This window comes from Pelophylax lessonae (genome assembly GCF_965119305.1).
Source record: "Pelophylax lessonae genome assembly, chromosome: 5".
Lineage (NCBI taxonomy): Eukaryota > Metazoa > Chordata > Amphibia > Anura > Ranidae > Pelophylax > Pelophylax lessonae.
Window position 1 is genome coordinate 474,531,414 of NC_138772.1, and position 20,243 is coordinate 474,551,656.

The 20,243-nt window shown below is 45.8% G+C and overlaps 1 protein-coding gene across 1 annotated transcript in view; it reads left to right on the top strand.

Annotated features, from left to right (window-relative positions):
* TMEM67 (transmembrane protein 67) overlaps positions 1–20,243 on the top strand; it is a 193,312-nt gene that overhangs the window by 39,421 nt on the left and 133,648 nt on the right. The window contains exon 8 of the mRNA XM_082258322.1: positions 19,042–19,196. Coding sequence (XP_082114448.1) covers positions 19,042–19,196 — 155 coding nt within the window. The remainder of the gene's footprint in view (positions 1–19,041; positions 19,197–20,243) is intronic.

Sequence of the window (20,243 nt, forward strand, 5' to 3'; positions counted from 1 at the left end):
GGACTGGCCACCCTGGTTCCCAGGGCTCAGGGCCAGGGGTTCCCCAGCCTGCCATCGAGCGTTCAGTCAGGTTTCCCTGGCATATTGAACGACCCATCCCTGTTCGCTGCAGGGATGCTGCCTGTGAGGTGGCTACCTCACTGGACGCCATTTGCGGTTTCGCACCGCAGTTCCACTGCGTCCTGGCTGCGACACTCCCTGTCCTCAGTACAGCGGTTTGGTCGCTGGAGAAGGCTCCCCACGCCATCCGGACTGGTAAGTACATTTCTATGTGGGGACCTGTCTGTTTGGGTGTCAGTCTGTGACTGTGTGACCCTGCATGTCTGTATATGTGCTGAGCTCCCTGTCAGATTCCTGTGTGGAATAGCTGCCTTTTCTGTGGGCTGCGGGGGGGGGGGGGAGGGCTCTCCCGCTCTATGTGTGCTGTGTGGGCAGACTGGGGTTAGACATGCTGTGAGGCGACCGCTATTGCGGTCCGCCATTTTTTTGAGGCAAACTTGTGGTGTCCGGCCCTAAGTGAGTAGGGCGCGGTGTTTTGGCGCCAAACGCCGCCATTTTGATGGCGATCGACGTACAACCACATGTCGGCGCCATTTTGTCATTGCCCATAAAATGCCTCAGCCGAGCGGCCATGTTTGTGTAGCCTACATAGGCTTTATAGGGCGGTCAGTCATTACATCACTTCCTTTTGCTCTGGGACAGCGATCGGTTGCAGCAGCCTGTGTGGCCTCTCCAGGTTTTTACTTCTCCTTATCCTGTATTTCCCTGCTCAGTGTTCTTATCCCTGTGGGGGTCGATCCTTGCAGTAGTGTGCGGTGGGCTACGCTCGCCGCGGTCTTAAAGGGACAGTACTCCTTTTTCCAATTATTGCTGGGGCATGGATTCTCAGGATTGCAAGTTTCCTCCCACCTTGGTGGGGGGCCAAGGGGCTGCTGCATCCCCCGAGGGGGCTGATCTGGCTGCTATTGTGGCGAACCTGGCTTCTCAGGTGCAAATGCTAATGGCTGATCGATCCGCAAAACGGCACAGATTGTCTATTTCCTCTGATTCAGAGGGCGATAGGGCTGCTATGGCTGGAGTGCCCTTCTCAGGGTCTCGATCATCTCTGGACCTTGGGGGGTCTGAGGGGGAGGCTGAGGTAGAAGGGGTTGATAATTCTCCCCCTGGCTCGCCTGAAGAGCTTGCACTCATGGATGAGTTGGTTGCTTCTATCAAAGAAACACTGCATTTGCAGGATGAACCCTGTCCTCCTGCTTTGCTGTCCTCTTATGGGACACAAAGGGAGCGCAAAACAGCGCAGGTTTTTCCCTGCCCTGCGGAATTTATCGTTATCCATTTACGCCCACCACTGATGATCGTTGGTGTGTGCCGCCTCAGGTGGATCATGCGGTGGCGATTTTGAATAAATCTACTGCGATTCCTGCTGAGGATACCCCGGTGTTCCGGGACCCTACGGACAGGAGATTGGAGTCTCTTGCCCGTCATGCTTATACGGTTGCAGGTTCTATGCTGAAGCCTATTTTTGCTTCTATTTTGGCAGCCCAAGCTATTGCAGATGCAGGTGCTCAGGCGCACCCTGGTGGCTGACTCTGCTCCGCCGACAACATTGGCTATGGTGGATCAGATTCATCAGGGTGTCATGTATTTGTGTGATGCGGACTTGGATTTAGTCCCTTTGGCTGCACGCCTCTCTAGTGTGGCGGTATTGCACCGTCGCCTAATCTGGCTGAAATGCTGGTCGGTTGACCAATCATCTCGCAAGACTTTAGCTAATTTGCCCTATGAGGGATCTCGCCTTTTTGGCGAGTCTTTGGATACGCTGATAAAGGGGATCTCCGGGGGTAAGAGCTCTCTCTTACCCCAATCTCACAAGAATAAGTTTGTTCGCGGTAAGAAGAATACCTCGTTTAGGCCCTCTCAGGGGTCCTTTCGTGCCTTTCGGTCGCAATACAAGGGCAAGCCCTTCAAGGGCCAAGGCTCCCAGAAGAAGCCGTGGGCAGGTAAGCAGAAGTCCGGCCAGTCCGGGTCCGCTGCCCATGCCAATTCGGCCTGAAGGGGCGCCCTCACCCGGCTCTGGGGTGGGGGGACGTTTGCTCGGTTTTCTTCAACCCTGGCTGACCCGCGTTCGGGACAGGTGGGTTCAGGAAATCGTTCGATCTGGATACAAGATCGAGTTTCTCTCTCGGCCGACGAGCAGATTTTTTCCCTCAAATCTTCAGCTGTCTCCGGAGCGTTTGCAGGATCTGCACCTGGCGGTGCGGGACCTGCGGGCCCAGGGAGTGGTGGTTCCGGTGCCTCATCGGGACAGATTTCGGGGGTTCTACTCCAATCTGTTCACTGTGCCCAGAAAGGAGGGCAAGGTACGTCCGATTCTGGACTTGAAAGCTCTGAACCGCTTTGTGCGGGTTCGCAAGTTCCGCATGGAATCCCTGCGCTCGGTGGTGGCTGCCCTGGTTCCGGGGGAATTCATGGCCTCCATCGACTTGAAGGATGCGTACCTTCACATCCCCATTTTCGAGGGTCACCAGAGGTACCTTCGATTCGCCATTGCGGAGGATCACTACCAATTCGTGGCGTTACCCTTCAGTCTCGCTTCGGCTCCGCGGGTTTTCACCAAGGTGCTTGCGCCGGTCCTGGCTTTGTTGAGAGCCCAAGGCATCTCTGTCTTGAGGTATCTGGACGATATCTTGATTCGGTCTGCGACCAGTCAGGGCCTGGTGAACGACCTGTCCGTCACGATGCAGACGATGCAGGTTGGACGGTAAATTTTCCAAAGTCGACGTTGTGTCCATCGGTTCGTCTTCCCTACCTGGGGATGATCCTGGACTCTGTTCAAGCGAAGGTCTTCCTACCGGAAGACAAGCTCCGGACACTTCAGGACGAAGTCAGGTCCCTCAGGGACACTCAGTGCTCGTCCCTTCGGACATGTATGAGGTGTCTGGGATTGATGGTCTCGGCTTTCGAGACGATTCCCTTCGCCCAGTTTCACACACGGGATCTTCAGGCGGAGATCCTGGCCAAGTGGGACGGGCATCCGCAATCTCTGGATCTGCAGATTTCATTGAGCCGCCTCACCCGAAGGGGTCTTTTGTGGTGGCTCCAGTCCCCGGCGGTGTCGGGGGGGCAAGTATTTTCGTCCTTTGTCATGGACGGTGATCACCACGGATGCCAGCCTGTCGGGCTGGGGTGGTGTTCTGGGCGTTCTGTCCGCCCAGGGAACTTGGTCGGAGGAGGAATCCTCCCTTCCGATGAACATTCTGGAATTGCGAGCAATAAATCTCTGCCTTTTGCGTTGGACGGACAGGCTTCCGGGCCGTACGGTTCGGGTGCAGACGGACAATGCCACAGCGGTGGCCTACATCAACCACCAAGGGGGCACCAGGAGTGCCCGAGCGGCTCGGGAAGTAGCCGACATTCTGTCTTGGGCCGAGACGCACGTCCCTGCGATATCTGCAGTTCACATTCCGGGGGTGGAGAACTGGCAGGCGGACTATCTGAGTCGCCAGACCCTGGACCAGGGAGAATGGTCCCTTCACCCGGATGTCTTTCAGATGCTGTGCGTGAAGTGGGGTTCCCCAGATGTGGACCTGTTCGCGTCTCGTCTAAACAACAAGGTGGAAAGGTTTGTAGCAAGGACGCGCGATCCTCGGGCAGACGCCTCAGACGCGTTAGTGGCGCCCTGGCATCAGTATCGTCTGATGTATGCCTTTCCACCTATTCAGCTGCTGTCCAGGCTCCTTCGCAGGTTGGCCTCGGAACCGCACACGGTGATTCTAGTGGCGCCAGACTGGCCTCGCCGGTCTTGGTACGCAGACCTCGTGAATCTGGCGGTCGACGCTCCGGGGCGTCTACCTCTTCGAGAAGATCTCCTATCTCAAGGACCGATATTCCATCCTGCTTTACAGTCGCTGGCTTTAACGGCCTGGCTGTTGAAAGCCAGGTCCTGAAGGATAGGGGTCTCTCCCCTGAGGTCATTCCCACTTTGATCAAGGCTAGGAAGGCCTCTTCGGGGAAGATTTACTACCGTACTTGGAAGGCGTATTTTGCCTGGTGTGAGTCCAGGGGGTATTCCCCTCGCTCATACTCGGTATCGAGAGTGTTGGCTTTCCTTCAAACGGGCGTGGACCAGCGTTTGGCGTTGGCCACGATTAAGGGTCAGATTTCTGCGCTGGCCGTTCTCTTTCAACGCCCTGTGGCGTATAATTCTTTGGTTAGCACCTTTGTTCAAGGGGTGCGACACTTGGCCCCTCCTCGGAGGGATCCTTTACCTCCATGGGACTTGAACCTTGTTCTGTCCGTGTTACAGCATGCTCCCTTTGAGAAGATCAGGGAGATCTCGTTGTCTCTGTTGTCCAAGAAGGTTGCCTTTTTGGTAGCGATCACTTTGGCTCGCAGGGTGTCGGAGCTGGCGGCCTTGTCCTGCAGCTCTCCCTACTTGGTGATTCACTTGGATAAGGTGGTCTTACGACCTAACCCTTCTTTTCTTCTGAAGAGGATCTCGGAATTTCATCTCAATTAGGACATTGTCTTGCCTTCGCTTTGCGCGAAGCCTAAGCATCCAAAGGAGGTGGCTTTGCATTCTTTGGATGTTGTTCGGGCGATCAGGGTTTACCTGTCATCGACGAAATCCTTTCGCAAGACGGATTCTCTATTTGTCCTTCCAGAGGGTCCTCGGAAGGTCATGGCAGCGTCGGCTGCGACCATCGCCAAATGGATCAGACAGACCATTGTGCAAGCCTATGCTTTGAAGGGGAAGGTTCCTCCTTTCCCTGTGAAGGCGCACTCTACCAGGTCTCTGAGTACGTCTTGGGCCTATCGTCATCAGCCCTCTGTGGCCCAGGTGTGTAAGGCGGCGACTTGGTCGTCCGTTCACACCTTCTCCAAATTTTACAAGGTGGATGTTCAGGCATCGGCGGATGCTTCCTTTGGCCGTAAAGTTCTTAGTGCGGCAGTGCCTTAGGGTCCCTTGTTTTGGGTCCTTGGCTGTTGGGGTATTTCTACCCCTAGGTTACTTGTTCTTTCCTGGGTTGTTGCTCCTGTTGAGCACGTTTTCCTGTTGCCCAGTTGGTTCTCTTACTTTGGTAAGGTTCCTTTCTCTGATGTGGGTACTGCGTTGCTTTAGGCGCGGCTGCGTTTTTCCCACCCCTCATGTCTACACTGCTCTGGGACGTCCCCATTAGTGAAGATTATGAAGTGGCGGCGACTGTCGGAGGATGTAAGAGAAAACTGAATTTTTGTAAAATCTTACCGTAAAATTCCTTTCTCTGAGTCCTCCGACAGTCGCCGCCCCCGCCCCTCTTTTGGGGTTTGTATATGTACTCTACTGCTATGCTACTGAAACTGAGTTGAGAATGCAGGAAGCAGGGAGGTATTGACTGAGGGGACCGCCCCCTAGGGGTGTGATATGCAAAAAGCTTTTATATTAACAAATCTTGTTGCCTAGCTACTCCTACGGAGCAAAGGTCAATACCCCATTAGTGAAGATTATGAAGTGGCGGCGACTGTCGGAGGACTCAGAGAAAGGAATTTTACGGTAAGATTTTACAAAAATTCCGTTTTTTTTACACAACGTTGTCACTAAAATATAAATTTCTCACACATGACATGGGTATATGTGGAATGACACCCCAAAATACATTCTGCCACTTCTCCTGAGTTTGGGGATGCCCCATGTGTGAGACTTTTTGGGAGCCTAGCTGTGTACGGGACCCCGAAATTCAATCACCATCTTCAGGTTTTCTAATGGCGTAAATTTTTGATTTTACTCCTCACTACTCATCACAGTTTCGGAGGCCCTGAAATTTCAAGATAGCATAAAACCCCCCAAATGACCCCATTTTGGAAAGTAGACACCCCAAGCTATTTTCTGAGAGGCATGGTAAGTCCATGGAATATTTTATATTTTGCCACAAGTTCCGGGGAAAAAAAAAAAAAAATATATATATATATATATATATATATATATAATTTTGTTTTTTTTTTTTACACAAAGTTGTCAGTAAATGATATATATTGCTCACACATGCCATAGGTATATGTGAAATGACACCCCAAAATACATTCTGCTGCTTCTGAGTACAGGGATACCCCACGTGTGAGACTTTTTTGCAGTCTAGCCGAGTACAGGACCCCGAAAACCAATCCCCACTTTCAGGCTTTCCAAGGGCATAAATTGTTGATTTCACTCCTGACTACCTATCACAGTTTCGGAGGCCATGAAATGCCAAGACAGCACAACCCCCCCCCCCCAAAAATTACCCCTTTTCAGAAAGTAGACACCCTAAGCTATGCCTGAGAGGCATGTTAAGGGTTTTGCAGATCTCACTTTTTGTCACAAAGTTTTGGAAATTGAAAAAAGAGGAAATAAAATGCATTTTCCTGTTTTTTCTTCATTTTCCAAAAAAAATGAGAGCTGCAAAATACTCACCATGCCTCTCAGCAAATAGATTGGAGTGTCTACTTTGCAAAATGGGGTCATTTGGGGGGGTTTTGTGCCATTTTTGCATTTCATGGACTTCAAAAGTGTGATAGGTGGTAAGGAGTGAGATGAGATCAACAATGTACGCCCTTAGAAAGCCAGAAGGTGAGGATTGGTTTTCCGGGTCCTGTACGCGGCTAGACTGCCAAAAAGTCTCACACATGGAGTATCCCTGTACTCAGGAGAAGCAGCAGAATGTATTTTGGGGTGTCATTTCACATATACCCATGGCATGTGTGAGCATTATATCATTTACTGACAATTTTGTGTAAAAAAAACTAAAAAAAATAAAATAATAATTTTCCCGAAACTTGTGGCAAAATATAAACTATTTCATGGACTCACCATGCCTCTCAGCTAATCGCTTGGAGTGTCTACTTTGCAAAATGGGGTCATTTGGGGGGGTTTTGTGCTATCTTGAAATTTCAGGGCCCCTGAAACTGTGACAGGTAGCGCAGTGGTAAAATCAGCAATTTACGCCATTAGAAAACCTGAAGATGGGGATTGGTTTTCGGGGTCGCGTACACAGCTAGGCTCCCAAAAAGTCTCACACATGTGGTATCCCTGTACTCAAGAGAAGCAGCAGAATGTATTTTGGGGTGTCATTTCACATATACCCATAGCTTGCGTGAGCAATATATCATTTAGTGACAACTTTGTGTAAAAAAAAAAAAAAAAGAAATAATAATTTTCCCGACACTTGTGGCTAAATCTAAAATATTCCATGGACTCACCATGCCTCTCAGCAAATAGCTTGGAGTGTTTACTTTGCAAAATGGGGTCATTTGGGGGGGTTTTGTGCTATCTTGAAGTTTCAGGGCCTCTGAAACTGTGACAGGTAGTGCAGTGGTAAAATCAGCAATTTACGCCATTAGAAAACCTGAAGATGGGGATTGGTTTTCGGGGTCGCGTACACAGCTAGGGTCCCAAAAAGTCTCACACATGTGGTATGCCTGTACTCAGGAGAAGCAACAGAATGTATTTTGGGGTGTCATTTCACATATTCCCATGGCATGCGTGAGCAATATATCATTTAGTGACAACTTTCGAAAAAAACAAAAAAAAAAAAAACAAACAAATTGTCACCTTCCCGAAACTTAGGGCAAAACATAAAATATGCCTCTTAGCAAATAGCTTTGGGTGTCTACTTTTCAAAAAGGGGTCATTTGGGGGGTGTTTGAACTGTCCCGGCATTTTATGCTCAATCTTATCCACACATCACCAACTCTTCTAACCACTTGAAAACCAAGCCTTTTCTGTGACTTTTTGTTTACATGAAAAATATATTTTTTTTACTAGAAAATTACTTTGAACCCCCAAACATATATTTCTTTAAAGCAGAGGCCCTATAGAATAAAATGGTGAATGTTTTGTCACACGGTATTTGCGCACAGATTTTCCAAACGCAATTTCTGCAAAAAAATACATTTTTTTTTAATTGATTGCACAAATACACTATATAATTCCAATTTGTTTGGTAAAATTTAAAAGATGATCTTATGCCGAGTACATAGATACCAAACATGACATGCTTTAAAAATTGCGCACGCCTGTGCAGCGGCAACAAAGTACATACATTTTTAAAAGCCTTTAAAAGTCTTAACCGGTTACCACTTTAGACTTACAGAGGAGGTCTACTGCAAGAATTACTGCACTCGACCTGGCGTTCGCGGCGATACCTCACATGCATGCTGCAATTGCGGTTTACAGATGACACTAGACCAACGCTTGCGTGCGCCATTGCGCGCAAGCACGGGGGGACAGGGGGGGCTTGATTTTTTATTTTTTTTATTTTGCTTTTTTATGTTATTTTGACACCTTTCCTTTCATTTTTTTTTTTTAAATCATTTTTATTGTTATCACAGTGAATTTAAATATCCCCTATGATAGCAATCTGTAGTGACAGGTACTCTTTTTAAAAAAAATTGGGGTCTTTTAGACTCTAGATCTCTCCTCTGACCTTAACGCATCTGACCACACCAAAATTGGTGTGATAAAATACTTTCCCAATTTCCCAATGGCCCTGTTTATATCTGGCGAAACAGAAGTCATGAAATGCTCGTAGCTTCCGGTATCTTAGGCCATAGAGATGATTGGAGCCATTCTCATCTCCAATTAGCTCTATGGTTAGATAATTGAACCACCGGCTGCACTCTCGGGTTAACTGGTGGGACAGGAGAGCCCGAGAAAAACCACAGAAGGCGGTGGAAGGCGGCGGTGGGGGGGGGGGGGGAGTCCTCCCCCCCCCCACTGCATGTAAAAGCAGTCTAGCGGCCAATTATCTGCTAGGATTGCTTTTACATGTAAGCCGACCGCTGGCTGTAAAAAAACTATACCAAGATGATGCCTAAATCTGCAGGCATCATCCTGGTATAACCACTCAAAGTCCAGCAACGTACCAGTACATTGCTGGTCCTTGTTTGGCATATAGTGTAGGTTTTTTTTTTTTTTTTTTTTCATGCAGCCTGTGGGTTGAACGAAAAAAAAAGAGAACCTATCAGAAATCACAGGAATAATGTGTAGTATTACCCACCATTAACCGCCCAAACATCCACCCACTTAATTTAATGATGGGTATACACGACACTATTCCACGTATACCAAAATAGGATTTTAACTGCAGTGCTAAAATCAGAAAATCACCACAGCTGCTGCCAGCAAAGGTATCCATATATGCTGAGCGCAAACACTGTTTGTGTCAGAATATATAAAATCAATGTGGCAGCTGACGAGTACCTGCAAGAGAAACGGGTCACAAAAGAATGAAAAACAGTACAGTAAAAGTACAGTAGGAAGAGTAGAAGAACATAAAAAATGACTGACACAACAACTGTTTTTGGATTCTTTTATTTTTCTAACTGTTTTCTCGATTTGCGAATGCGATTTTCCAGCTTGGGTCTCTCAAAATGTTGATGGACATTCAACATCTTTCGAGACCCTGTGTTTGTGTGCCCTACACTGTGTCGTGCTGTACCCTACACTAATACTCCACTAGTGTATGGTAGCGCTCGAAACATTCCCCGATGCAGAGACCAGGTTGGTCAGGACATTTGGGACAATAAAAGCGGGTGTCACGCCTAAATCCGCGCCTGCTACAGACACGACATCTTCTTTGGGGGTGTCTTTGGGTAGGGGTACTCGGGAGGACATGTGAAAAATGCCTCTCATGCAGCCGGCAGGACTAAATAGTGGCACGCTTGTGTAAAAGTTGTCCACGTACAAATGGTACCCCTTTCCGGATAAGGGTGACACCAAGTCCCAAACTATCTTGCTGGTGCTCCCTATGTAGTCTGGGCAGTTTGGGGGCTCCACAGTGCTATCTTTTCCCTCATAGACCCGGAAACTAACTGTATAACCTGTGGCCCTGTCACACAGTTTATACAGCTTGACCCCGTACTTGGCACGCTTGCTGGGGAGGTACTGTTTCATAGCAAGGCGGCCAGTAAATTTTAATCAGGGACTCGTCAACGCAGACAACTTGTTCGGGGTAAACAAGGCTTCAAACCACTGATTGAAGTGGTCTATGAGGGGCCGAATTTTGTGGAGCCGATCATATTCAGGGTCTTCCCGAGGACGACAGATTTCATTGTCGATGAAATGCATAAATCGCAGAATTTGCTCGTATCGCGCCCTAGACATGGAGGCAGAGTACATGTGCATATGGTGAAGTGTGCTAGTGGACCAATATAGCCACAATTCACTCTGTTTAGTTATGCCCATGTGGAGGGAAAGGCCCAGAAAGATTTTACAATCTAAAACCGTTATAGGTTTCCAGCCGAATTGTCTGGCAAGGGGTGAATTTGGGTTGGCGGCGAAAAATTGTTGTGCGTATAAATTTGATTGATCCACAATAGATCTGAAAAGATCTTCTGTGAAGAACAGCTCAAAAAAGTTCAGGGGCATAAAACCAGCTGTCTCCACATGGATTCAAGGTTGGGCAGTGAATGGGGGGGAAGTACTGGCGCTGTAGAATCAGTGGGTTGCCAATTGGGATATGCCAGCGCATCAGGGAGGGCACTATGGGCTCTACGGGCCTGTCTTCGAATACGCGGTGGCTGCGGGCCACTACTCGTGCTAGCCACCGCACCAGCTTCAACTGCACTTATGGGACTCGCCACGTCACCAAGTGTTACTGCAGTGCTGGTTGTACTAGGTCCAGAGTGTACTAGGCCGCTGGCGCTTGCCAGGTCACCAGAAGGATGAGCGGCACTAGTAACCACACTCTGCTCCATACGAGAACCCTGCGATTCCTGCATCTCAACAACTCCAGAATGGGGTCGGGTACACCTGGGTCTAACAGGGACCCATCCGTCGTCTGAGCTATCTGTCAGGGAGCCACTGCTGTCATCAGGTTCGTATACTGACACTAATTCTGCCAGTGTAGCTTCCCCATCGCTATCATCTGACACGGCAAGTATACTATAAGCCTCTTCACCACTGTACCAACGTTTGGTCATTTTGGTAACTAAATTTACAGGTACAGTAGTGTTGACTCACAGGTAATAAAAGCACCTGGTTGTCAAGGACTATTTCAAGCGCTACCAAAAAAAACTGCTAATGCTAGCAGGGATCAGGCCTGACTCTGCTAACACAGTGGTTTTGTGTGTTGTGTTTTTTTGTAAGTGACAGTAATCTATTGATTACTACACTTGCCTGGGTGGGGTGGGCTGAGCAGAGGGGTTAAACGCAGGCGCTGGCAGGAATCAGTACTGACTGTGCAAACACCGCATTTTGGGAACCCTAAACAATGGGGATGCTAGTATAGTTCTGATCAGATCAGATATTGATCTGTTCAAACACTATACTAGTAATGGAAGTGTATGTGCGTGTGTGTGTGTGTGTGGTAATCAAGGGGTTATTTCTAACTATGCGCCGGGGATCTGCGCTTTTTTAGACTGACACGAACACTAGCTAATGTCACTAATAATAGTGATCAGAAAAAAAAACTGTACACTATAAAAGTGACACTGTGACGGGACAATAAAGGGGTTAACTGGGGCGATCAGGGGGTTAAATCTTTCTTGGGGGGGGGTGGCAGGGACCATAAACCTCCTTTTGGATAGAAACTAACTCGCTATCGCAACCTCAAATCACAATCACACTAATACAAAATACAGTAAAAACACTATATTACGTGTGTATTAGTGTGCAATGTGATGGGGGAAGGGGTTAACTGGATGTGATCAGGGGGGGATCAGGGGATTAAATCTTTATTGGGAGGGGGTGGCGGGTATCCTAAGGATAAAAGGAATGACCGCAAGCACTAGACCTGGTCACAAGTTACACTTATACGGGTATATAAAAAATGCTATATACTGTATACAGTGTGTGTTGTGACAGGGGGTGTAGGGGTGATCAGGGGGGGATCAGGGGGTTAAATCTTTATTGGGGGGGTGGCGGGGACCCTAAACCTCCTTGGGACAGAAACTAAGTCGCTAGCGCTAATTCAAGTCACAAACACGCTTAAACAAAATACAGAAAAACAGTATATTACGTTTGTATTAGTGTGCAATGTGACAGGGGGGAAGGGGTTACCAGGGGGGATCAGGGGGTTAAATCTTTATTAGGGGGGTGGCGGGTATTTTAAGTGAAAAAGGGAAGGCTGCAAGTGCTACACCTGGTCACAAATCACACTTATACGGGTATATAGGAAAATGCTATATACTGTATACAGTGTGTGTTGTGACAGGGGGTGTAGGGGTGATCAGGGGGGATCAGGGGGTTAAATCTTTATGGGGGGGGGTGGCAGGGACCCTAAACCTCCTTTGGGATAGAAACGAACTCGCTAGCGCAACCTCAAGTCACAATCACACTAATACAATATACAGTAAAAACACGATATTACGTGTGTATTAGTGTGCAATGTGACAGGGGGGAAGGGGTTAACTGGATGTGATCGGGGGGATGGGGATCAGGGGGTTAAATCTTTATTGGGAGGGGGTGGCGGGTATCCTAAGGATAAAAGGAAGGACCGCAAGCGCTAGACCTGGTCACAAGTCACACTTATACGGGTATATAGAAAATGCTATATACTGTACACAGTGTGTGTTGTGACAGGGGGTGTAGGGGTGATCAGGGGGGGATCAGGGGGTTAAATCTTTATTGGGGGGGTGGCGGGGACCCTAAACCTCCTTGGGACAGAAACTAAGTCGCTAGCTTTAATTCAAGTCACAAACACACTAATACAAAATACAGAAAAACAGTATATTACGTTTGTATTAGTATGCAATGTGACAGGGGGGAAGGGGTTACCAGGGGGGGGGGGGGATCAGGGGGTTAAATCTTTATTGGGGGGTGGCGGGTATTTTAAGTGAAAAAGGGAAGGCTGCAAGCGCTACACCTGGTCACAAATCACACTTATACGGGTATATAGGAAAATGCTATATACTGTATACACTGTGTGTTGTGACAGGGGGTGTAGGGGTGATCGGGGGTTAAATCTTTATTGGGGAGGTGGCAGGGACCCTAAACCTCCTTTTGGACAGAAACTAAGTCGCTAGCGCTAAGTCAAGTCACAATCGCACTAATACAAAATACAAAAACACAGTATATTACGTTTGTATTAGTGTTCAATGTGACAGGGGGGAAGGGGTTAACTGGGGGTGATCAGGGGGTTAAATCTTTATGGGGGGGGTGGCGGGTATTTTAAGTGAAAAAGGGGGGGTCGCAAGCGATACACCTGGTCACAAATCACACTTATACAGGTATATAGGAAAATGCTATATGCTGTATACAGTGTGTGTTGTGACAGGGGGTGTAGGGGTTAACTGGGGGGGGCAATCTGGGGTTAAATGTGCCTATCTAAGTGTACAAGTGTGTGCTTGTGCAGTTACTTACAGTTAGATGTGCTCTCCTCTCGAGATGAATCCAAAAAGGATCATGGGAGAGGAGGGCACATCTTTTCTGAGCCTGTGTTTACATTTCACAGGCTCAGCATGGATTCTGATTGGGCAGGACCGATCTACAGGTCCAGGCCAAAAATCATTGGCCTGGACCTGATGACTGATCGGTTCTGAACCCAATCAAGCCATCGGTGTCGGGGGGGCGCACAGGAGCGCGCACAGGACCGGCGGGAGGTAGCGACGTAGTACTACGTCACTTTGCCTGGCCGGGGCTGACCACCGCAGTAAATAGTCGTGCGGCGATCGGCAAGTGGTTAATGCTGTATGCATGGAAACGTCTGTGCTAACATTTACATGCGTTTAGCAAAAATGTATGCTATTGGCCTTGAATATCAAGGATGCTTTGTGGCAGAAGCTGTATGAACTGCCTGCATCCTAGCAACCAAGAACTCTAATACAAAAATCAATCAGCGCAGACAGATGATGTAAAATTAAAATATTGCAGCTGAACACAAGATAAATCACTACTATCTCGTAAAATATTCCATAAAAATAAAGTGCAGGGCAAGATAAAAAGATAGTCCATAGACAGCAAGATCCCAATCCAATTCGGGTTGTGCAGGAAATAAGCTTGAGGTCATTGTAGCCGTATTAGTGCACTTGCGACATAGACAATTGAGTACTGTCCGTGATACTTTTTTTATTTGCACTAACATACAATTTTTCAGGACAAGCTTTCGGGGTATGTCCCCTTCATCAAGATCCAAGCAGTACTGATTCACAAAATGTTAGCAGAATGGTAAAAAAAAAAACACAAAATCTCTAAGCCAAAGGAAAAAAAAAAAAAAAAAAGAGAAAACCAAACAAACATAAATTGAACTGGCATGGTAATAAAACTAGCATATTAAGTAAGATAAGACAGAGGGAGAGCTGAAGACGGGGGAAGGTGGGAGGGAAAGTCGCAGAGGGGGTCGTAAAACTGTAGGATAATGAGCAAGGAAACCCATATCTAAGTTTAAGCCGTTCTGTTTAGTGTCAAAAAGAAGTATCATTCTTAATTCAAAAGTTTTCCTTTCCTGGATGGTTCTAAAATTCCCTTTAAGAACTAAAACATTGAGGTCTTCTATAGTGTGGTCCGGTTGTGAAAAATGATGTCCCACAGGTGTGCAGAAACTATCTTCTTTATGTTCTTTGATGGTATGTCTGTGCAAATTCATCCTCACCTGCAACTTCTGTCCTGTTTCGCCTACATAAGATCCTTTGTTACATCTTTTGCATTGGATGAGGTATAGAACATTATTGGAGGTGCAGTTGTATGATCCTGTTACATTAAAGGTCCCATGTGTGTGTGTGTGTGACACTTTTAGACAGGTTGATCTGGTTGCACAGTTTGCAGCGTTTTTTGTGGCAGGGTTTGCTCCCATTATTTGTGACTTCATAATCAGAATGAAGTTTTCTGCTGATTAGTTTATGTCTGAGGTTGGGTGGTTGTCTGAAAGCCAGTATTGGAGGTTGTTGGAATATTCCTTTCAGAGTTTCATCTTCTGTTATGATGGGTTGTAAATCTTTGATTATCTTTCTTATCCCTTCTAGTCCTGGATTGTATGTGGTGACTAGAGGTACACGGTTATTTGTTTTTTTCTCTTTGTATTGGAGAAGATTTTCTCTTTGGGTTTTCAAGGCTGTGTTTATGCTGGTGTTGATGGTTTTGCTTTTGTAACCTTTCTTATGGAAGGAGTTTGCTAGTGTTCTGAGATGTTTATCTCTGTCTTCTGGGTCTGAACATATTCGGTGGTATCTGATGGCCTGGCTGTGTATGATGGCCCGTTTAGTGTGTTGGGGGTGAAAACTGGAACTGTGGAGATAGCTGCATCGGTCAGTCGGTTTCCTGTATATGGAAGTATGAAGCTTGTCATCCCTGATGTATACTGTGGTGTCTAGGAAGTTGACATGCCTGTTAGAATAATCCATTTTAAGTTTGATAGATGGGTGAAATGTATTGATCAATGAAAAAAATAGTTTGAGATTTTCCTCACCTTCTGTCCATATGATGAAAATATCATCAATATAGCGATAATATCTGTATGGCTTATGTTGTATGCTGTTCAGGAATTTGTCCTCCAAATCAGCCATAAATAAGTTTGCATACTGGGGTGCCATTTTACTTCCCATAGCAGTACCCATACACTGGAGATAGATGTCGTTATTGAAAGTGAAGTAGTTGTGTGTAAGAATGAATTCGATGAGCTGTGTAACATCCTCAGCACTGTATTTGTGGTTTGGTGAGGATGATAGGAATCTGTGACATGCAGGCAATCCATCCTTGTGAGGGATGTTACTATACAGCGATTCTACATCCATAGTGACTAGAAGTGTATTTGGTGGTAATTGCTGTATATTGTTAAGCTTGTTAAGAAACTCAGTTGTGTCTTGAAGGAAACTCACAGTATTCATGACTAATGGTTTTAAAATATTTTCTACAAGGCCTGAGATATGTGACATATCTCAGGCCTTGTAGAAAATATTTTAAAACCATTAGTCATGAATACTGTGAGTTTCCTTTAAGACACAACTGACTTTCTTAACAAGCTTAACAATATACAGCAATTACCACCAAATACACTTCTAGTCACTATGGATGTAGAATCGCTGTATAGTAACATCCCTCACAAGGATGGATTGGCTGCATGTCACAGATTCCTATCATCCTCACCAAACCACAAATACAGTGCTGAGGATGTTACACAGCTCATCGAATTCATTCTTACACACAACTACTTCACTTTCAATAACGACATCTATCTCCAGTGTATGGGTACTGCTATGGGAAGTAAAATGGCACCCCAGTATGCAAACTTATTTATGGCTGATTTGGAGGACAAATTCCTGAACAGCATACAACATAAGCCATACAGATATTATCGCTATATTGATGATATTTTCATCATATGGACAGAAGGTGAGGAAAATCTCAAACTATTTTTTTCATTGATCAACACATTTCACCCATCTATCAAACTTAAAATGGATTATTCTAACAGGCATGTCAACTTCCTAGACACCACAGTATACATCAGGGATGACAAGCTTCATACTTCCATATACAGGAAACCGACTGACCGATGCAGCTATCTCCACAGTTCCAGTTTTCACCCCCAACACACTAAACGGGCCATCAGATACCACCGAATATGTTCAGACCCAGAAGACAGAGATAAACATCTCAGAACACTAGCAAACTCCTTCCATAAGAAAGGTTACAAAAGCAAAACCATCAACACCAGCATAAACACAGCCTTGAAAACCCAAAGAGAAAATCTTCTCCAATACAAAGAGAAAAAAACAAATAACCGTGTACCTCTAGTCACCACATACAATCCAGGACTAGAAGGGATAAGAAAGATAATCAAAGATTTACAACCCATCATAACAGAAGATGAAACTCTGAAAGGAATATTCCAACAACCTCCAATACTGGCTTTCAGACAACCACCCAACCTCAGACATAAACTAATCAGCAGAAAACTTCATTCTGATTATGAAGTCACAAATAATGGGAGCAAACCCTGCCACAAAAAACGCTGCAAACTGTGCAACCAGATCAACCTGTCTAAAAGTGTCACACACACACACATGGGACCTTTAATGTAACAGGATCATACAACTGCACCTCCAATAATGTTCTATACCTCATCCAATGCAAAAGATGTAACAAAGGATCTTATGTAGGCGAAACAGGACAGAAGTTGCAGGTGAGGATGAATTTGCACAGACATACCATCAAAGAACATAAAGAAGATAGTTTCTGCACACCTGTGGGACATCATTTTTCACAACCGGACCACACTATAGAAGACCTCAATGTTTTAGTTCTTAAAGGGAATTTTAGAACCATCCAGGAAAGGAAAACTTTTGAATTAAGAATGATACTTCTTTTTGACACTAAACAGAACGGCTTAAACTTAGATATGAGTTTCCTTGCTCATTATCCTACAGTTTTACGACCCCCTCTGTGACTTTCCCTCCCACCTTCCCCCGTCTTCAGCTCTCCCTCTGTCTTATCTTACTTAATATGCTAGTTTTATTACCATGCCAGTTCAATTTATGTTTGTTTGGTTTTCTCTTTTTTTTTTTTTTTTTTTTCCTTTGGCTTAGAGATTTTGTGTTTTTTTTTTTTTTTACCATTCTGCTAACATTTTGTGAATCAGTACTGCTTGGATCTTGATGAAGGGGACATACCCCGAAAGCTTGTCCTAAAAAATTGTATGTTAGTGCAAATAAAAAAAGTATCACGGACAGTACTCAATTGTCTATGCAGGAAATAAGGAAACAACTCAGTCCCCTTCACCAGTGAATACACCACGCTCACCTGAAAATGAAATAGCGCTTTCCCCAAGGGGTTAATCACCAGGAACACTCCTCAGTAACCACTGCTCAGGCAAGGGATTCTATAAGCTGCTCAAATCCGGACTCATCAATGTGCATTCCAGCTTCCAACAAAATATTCCTAGCTCACTTGCCAGCTGGGGAGATTACAAATGTAACAGCTTTGTTACATTTGATTGCAATCTCTTGAGTTTGTCGCATGTGACATATACACTCACCAGCCGCTTTTTTAGGTACACCTGTTCAATTGCTTGGTAACAAAAATTGCTAATTAGCCAATCACATGACAGCAACCATAGCAATTAGGCATCTAGACGACGTGGTGAAGACGACTTGCTGATGTTCAAACCGTGAATCAGAATGGTGACGAAAGGGGATTAAAGTGACTTTGAATGTGCCATGATTGTTGGTGCAAAATAGGCTGGCCTGAGTATTTCAAAAAACTGCTGATCTACTGGGATTTTCACGCACAACCATCTCTAGTGTTTGCAGAGAATTTTCCAAAAAAGAGTAAATATACAGGGAGTGGCACTTGTGTAGAGGAAAATGCCTTGTCGATGTCAGAGGAGAATGGGCAGAGTGGTTCAAGATGATAGAAACAGTAACTCAAATAACCACTTGTTACAATCAAGGTACACAAAATACCATCTCTGAACGCACAACACAACGAACCTTTGAAACAGGCTACAGCAGCAGAAGACCACACCAAAGACCATCCTGCATTGTATCAACAGTTCAGGCTGGGGGTGGTAGTGTAATGGTGTGGGGGTTGTTTTCTTTGCAAACTTTGGGCCCCTTAGTACCAATTGAGCCTACCTGAGTGAGTATTGTTGCTGACCATGTCCATCCCTTTATGACTACAGTGTACCCATCTTCTGATGGCTCCTTCCAGCATTATAACGCACCATGTCACAAAGCTCAAATCATCTCACCACTGGTTCCTTGAACATGACAATGAGGTCACTGTACTCCAATGGCCTCCACAGTCACCAGATCTCAATCCAATAGAGCACCTTTGGGATGTGGTGGAAAGAGATTTGCATCATGGATGTGTAGCCGACAAATCTGCAACAACTGCATGATGCTAGCATATCAGTATGGACCAAAACCTTGTTGACTCTATGCCATGAACAAACAAGGCAGTTCTGAAGGCAAAAGGGGGTCCAACCCGGTACTAGCAAGGTGTAACTAATAAAGCGGCAGGTGAGTGTAAATATACTGTATGACTCCTTAAAGGGTTGAAATGAAAAAAAAAAATACTGTTATTCCCATGTTTGCTGTATTTCCTAGCTGTGTGATTTTTCTTTTTGTTTTTTTTTTCTTTTTGTTTTACAGCTGTACTCCAACCATACAGCATGCCAGGCTTTGGGAAACATGTGTGTCATGAACATGAACTCTGTGAGTCTGCAGAGTGCTGATGCCTGTGGTCTGTTCCGGTACATATTCACTAACACAGCCGCACGTGGAGTGGTTCATTCCATTTCTTACTGGTAAACGATGTATTACTCCTATAATGCATGCAACCCCTTTAAAATATGTTGAGGCAGTGGCGGAACTACCAGGGTTGCAGCAGTCGCACTTGCAACTGGGCCCTGGAGTTCCGCCACTGTGGGGGGGCCCGCCAGCTGCTGCCGCTGCTTCTAGGCAATGATCGGGTCAATATGTCCCGGACATAGTTGTACACTGTGGGTGCCACCCGCCGCCGCTAATTGCAGGCATCATGTCAGTCGGGACATTATACAATCACTGTGCCTGAGTGAGCACTAACTGCTACTGGCACAGAGCTCCGCCCATTCCTCCAAGTAGATCCATGTCAGGTGGAGGAGAATATCAGCTGATGGGCCAGTAGAGTGAAGCAGGAGACCTCCCTTGCGTGAGCCAATGTGAAGACAGAGTCCCCATGTCGGGAGAGCTGCTACTGTGTCACCATCCCACCCCCCTCACCATCCCCCTGCCACTGATCCCATATACCCCACCATCCCTTTGCCCCTGATCCCATTCCACCCCCCCCCCACCATCCCTCTGCCACGGATCCCATCCCTACCAGCCTGCAATAATAAATGCGACTGTCACCCTAGCACATATTTTTAGTGAAAGAGGGAAACACATTGCACTCTACGATTCACAGGAACAGTCGCTCACTCCTCCATCAGCGATCCATCCCGAACAGTAGAACTGTGCTACAATATAATTAATACAAAATCACCATATTAAATAATCATATGATATCCGATGCTTCAAACACCCGGCTACCAATTCCACAATCAATGTCCATATTGCATACTAAACTATGATAATTTAAAATTGTATAGAATATACGTATAAAAACAAACATATACTAAAAGTCACAAAACAAATATTTGACCCTTTGATTAAGATAAAGAACACAGTATCCAAGAAAAGTGAACAAGTAGTAAATCGCCTTACGTAAACTCTTGATCACTTGGATATGTAAATAATTTTCTAGAATTTTTTCATCAACCTGGGCATAAACCATTAAAAAAGATTAAAATATATGCCAATGGCTAATTACCCTT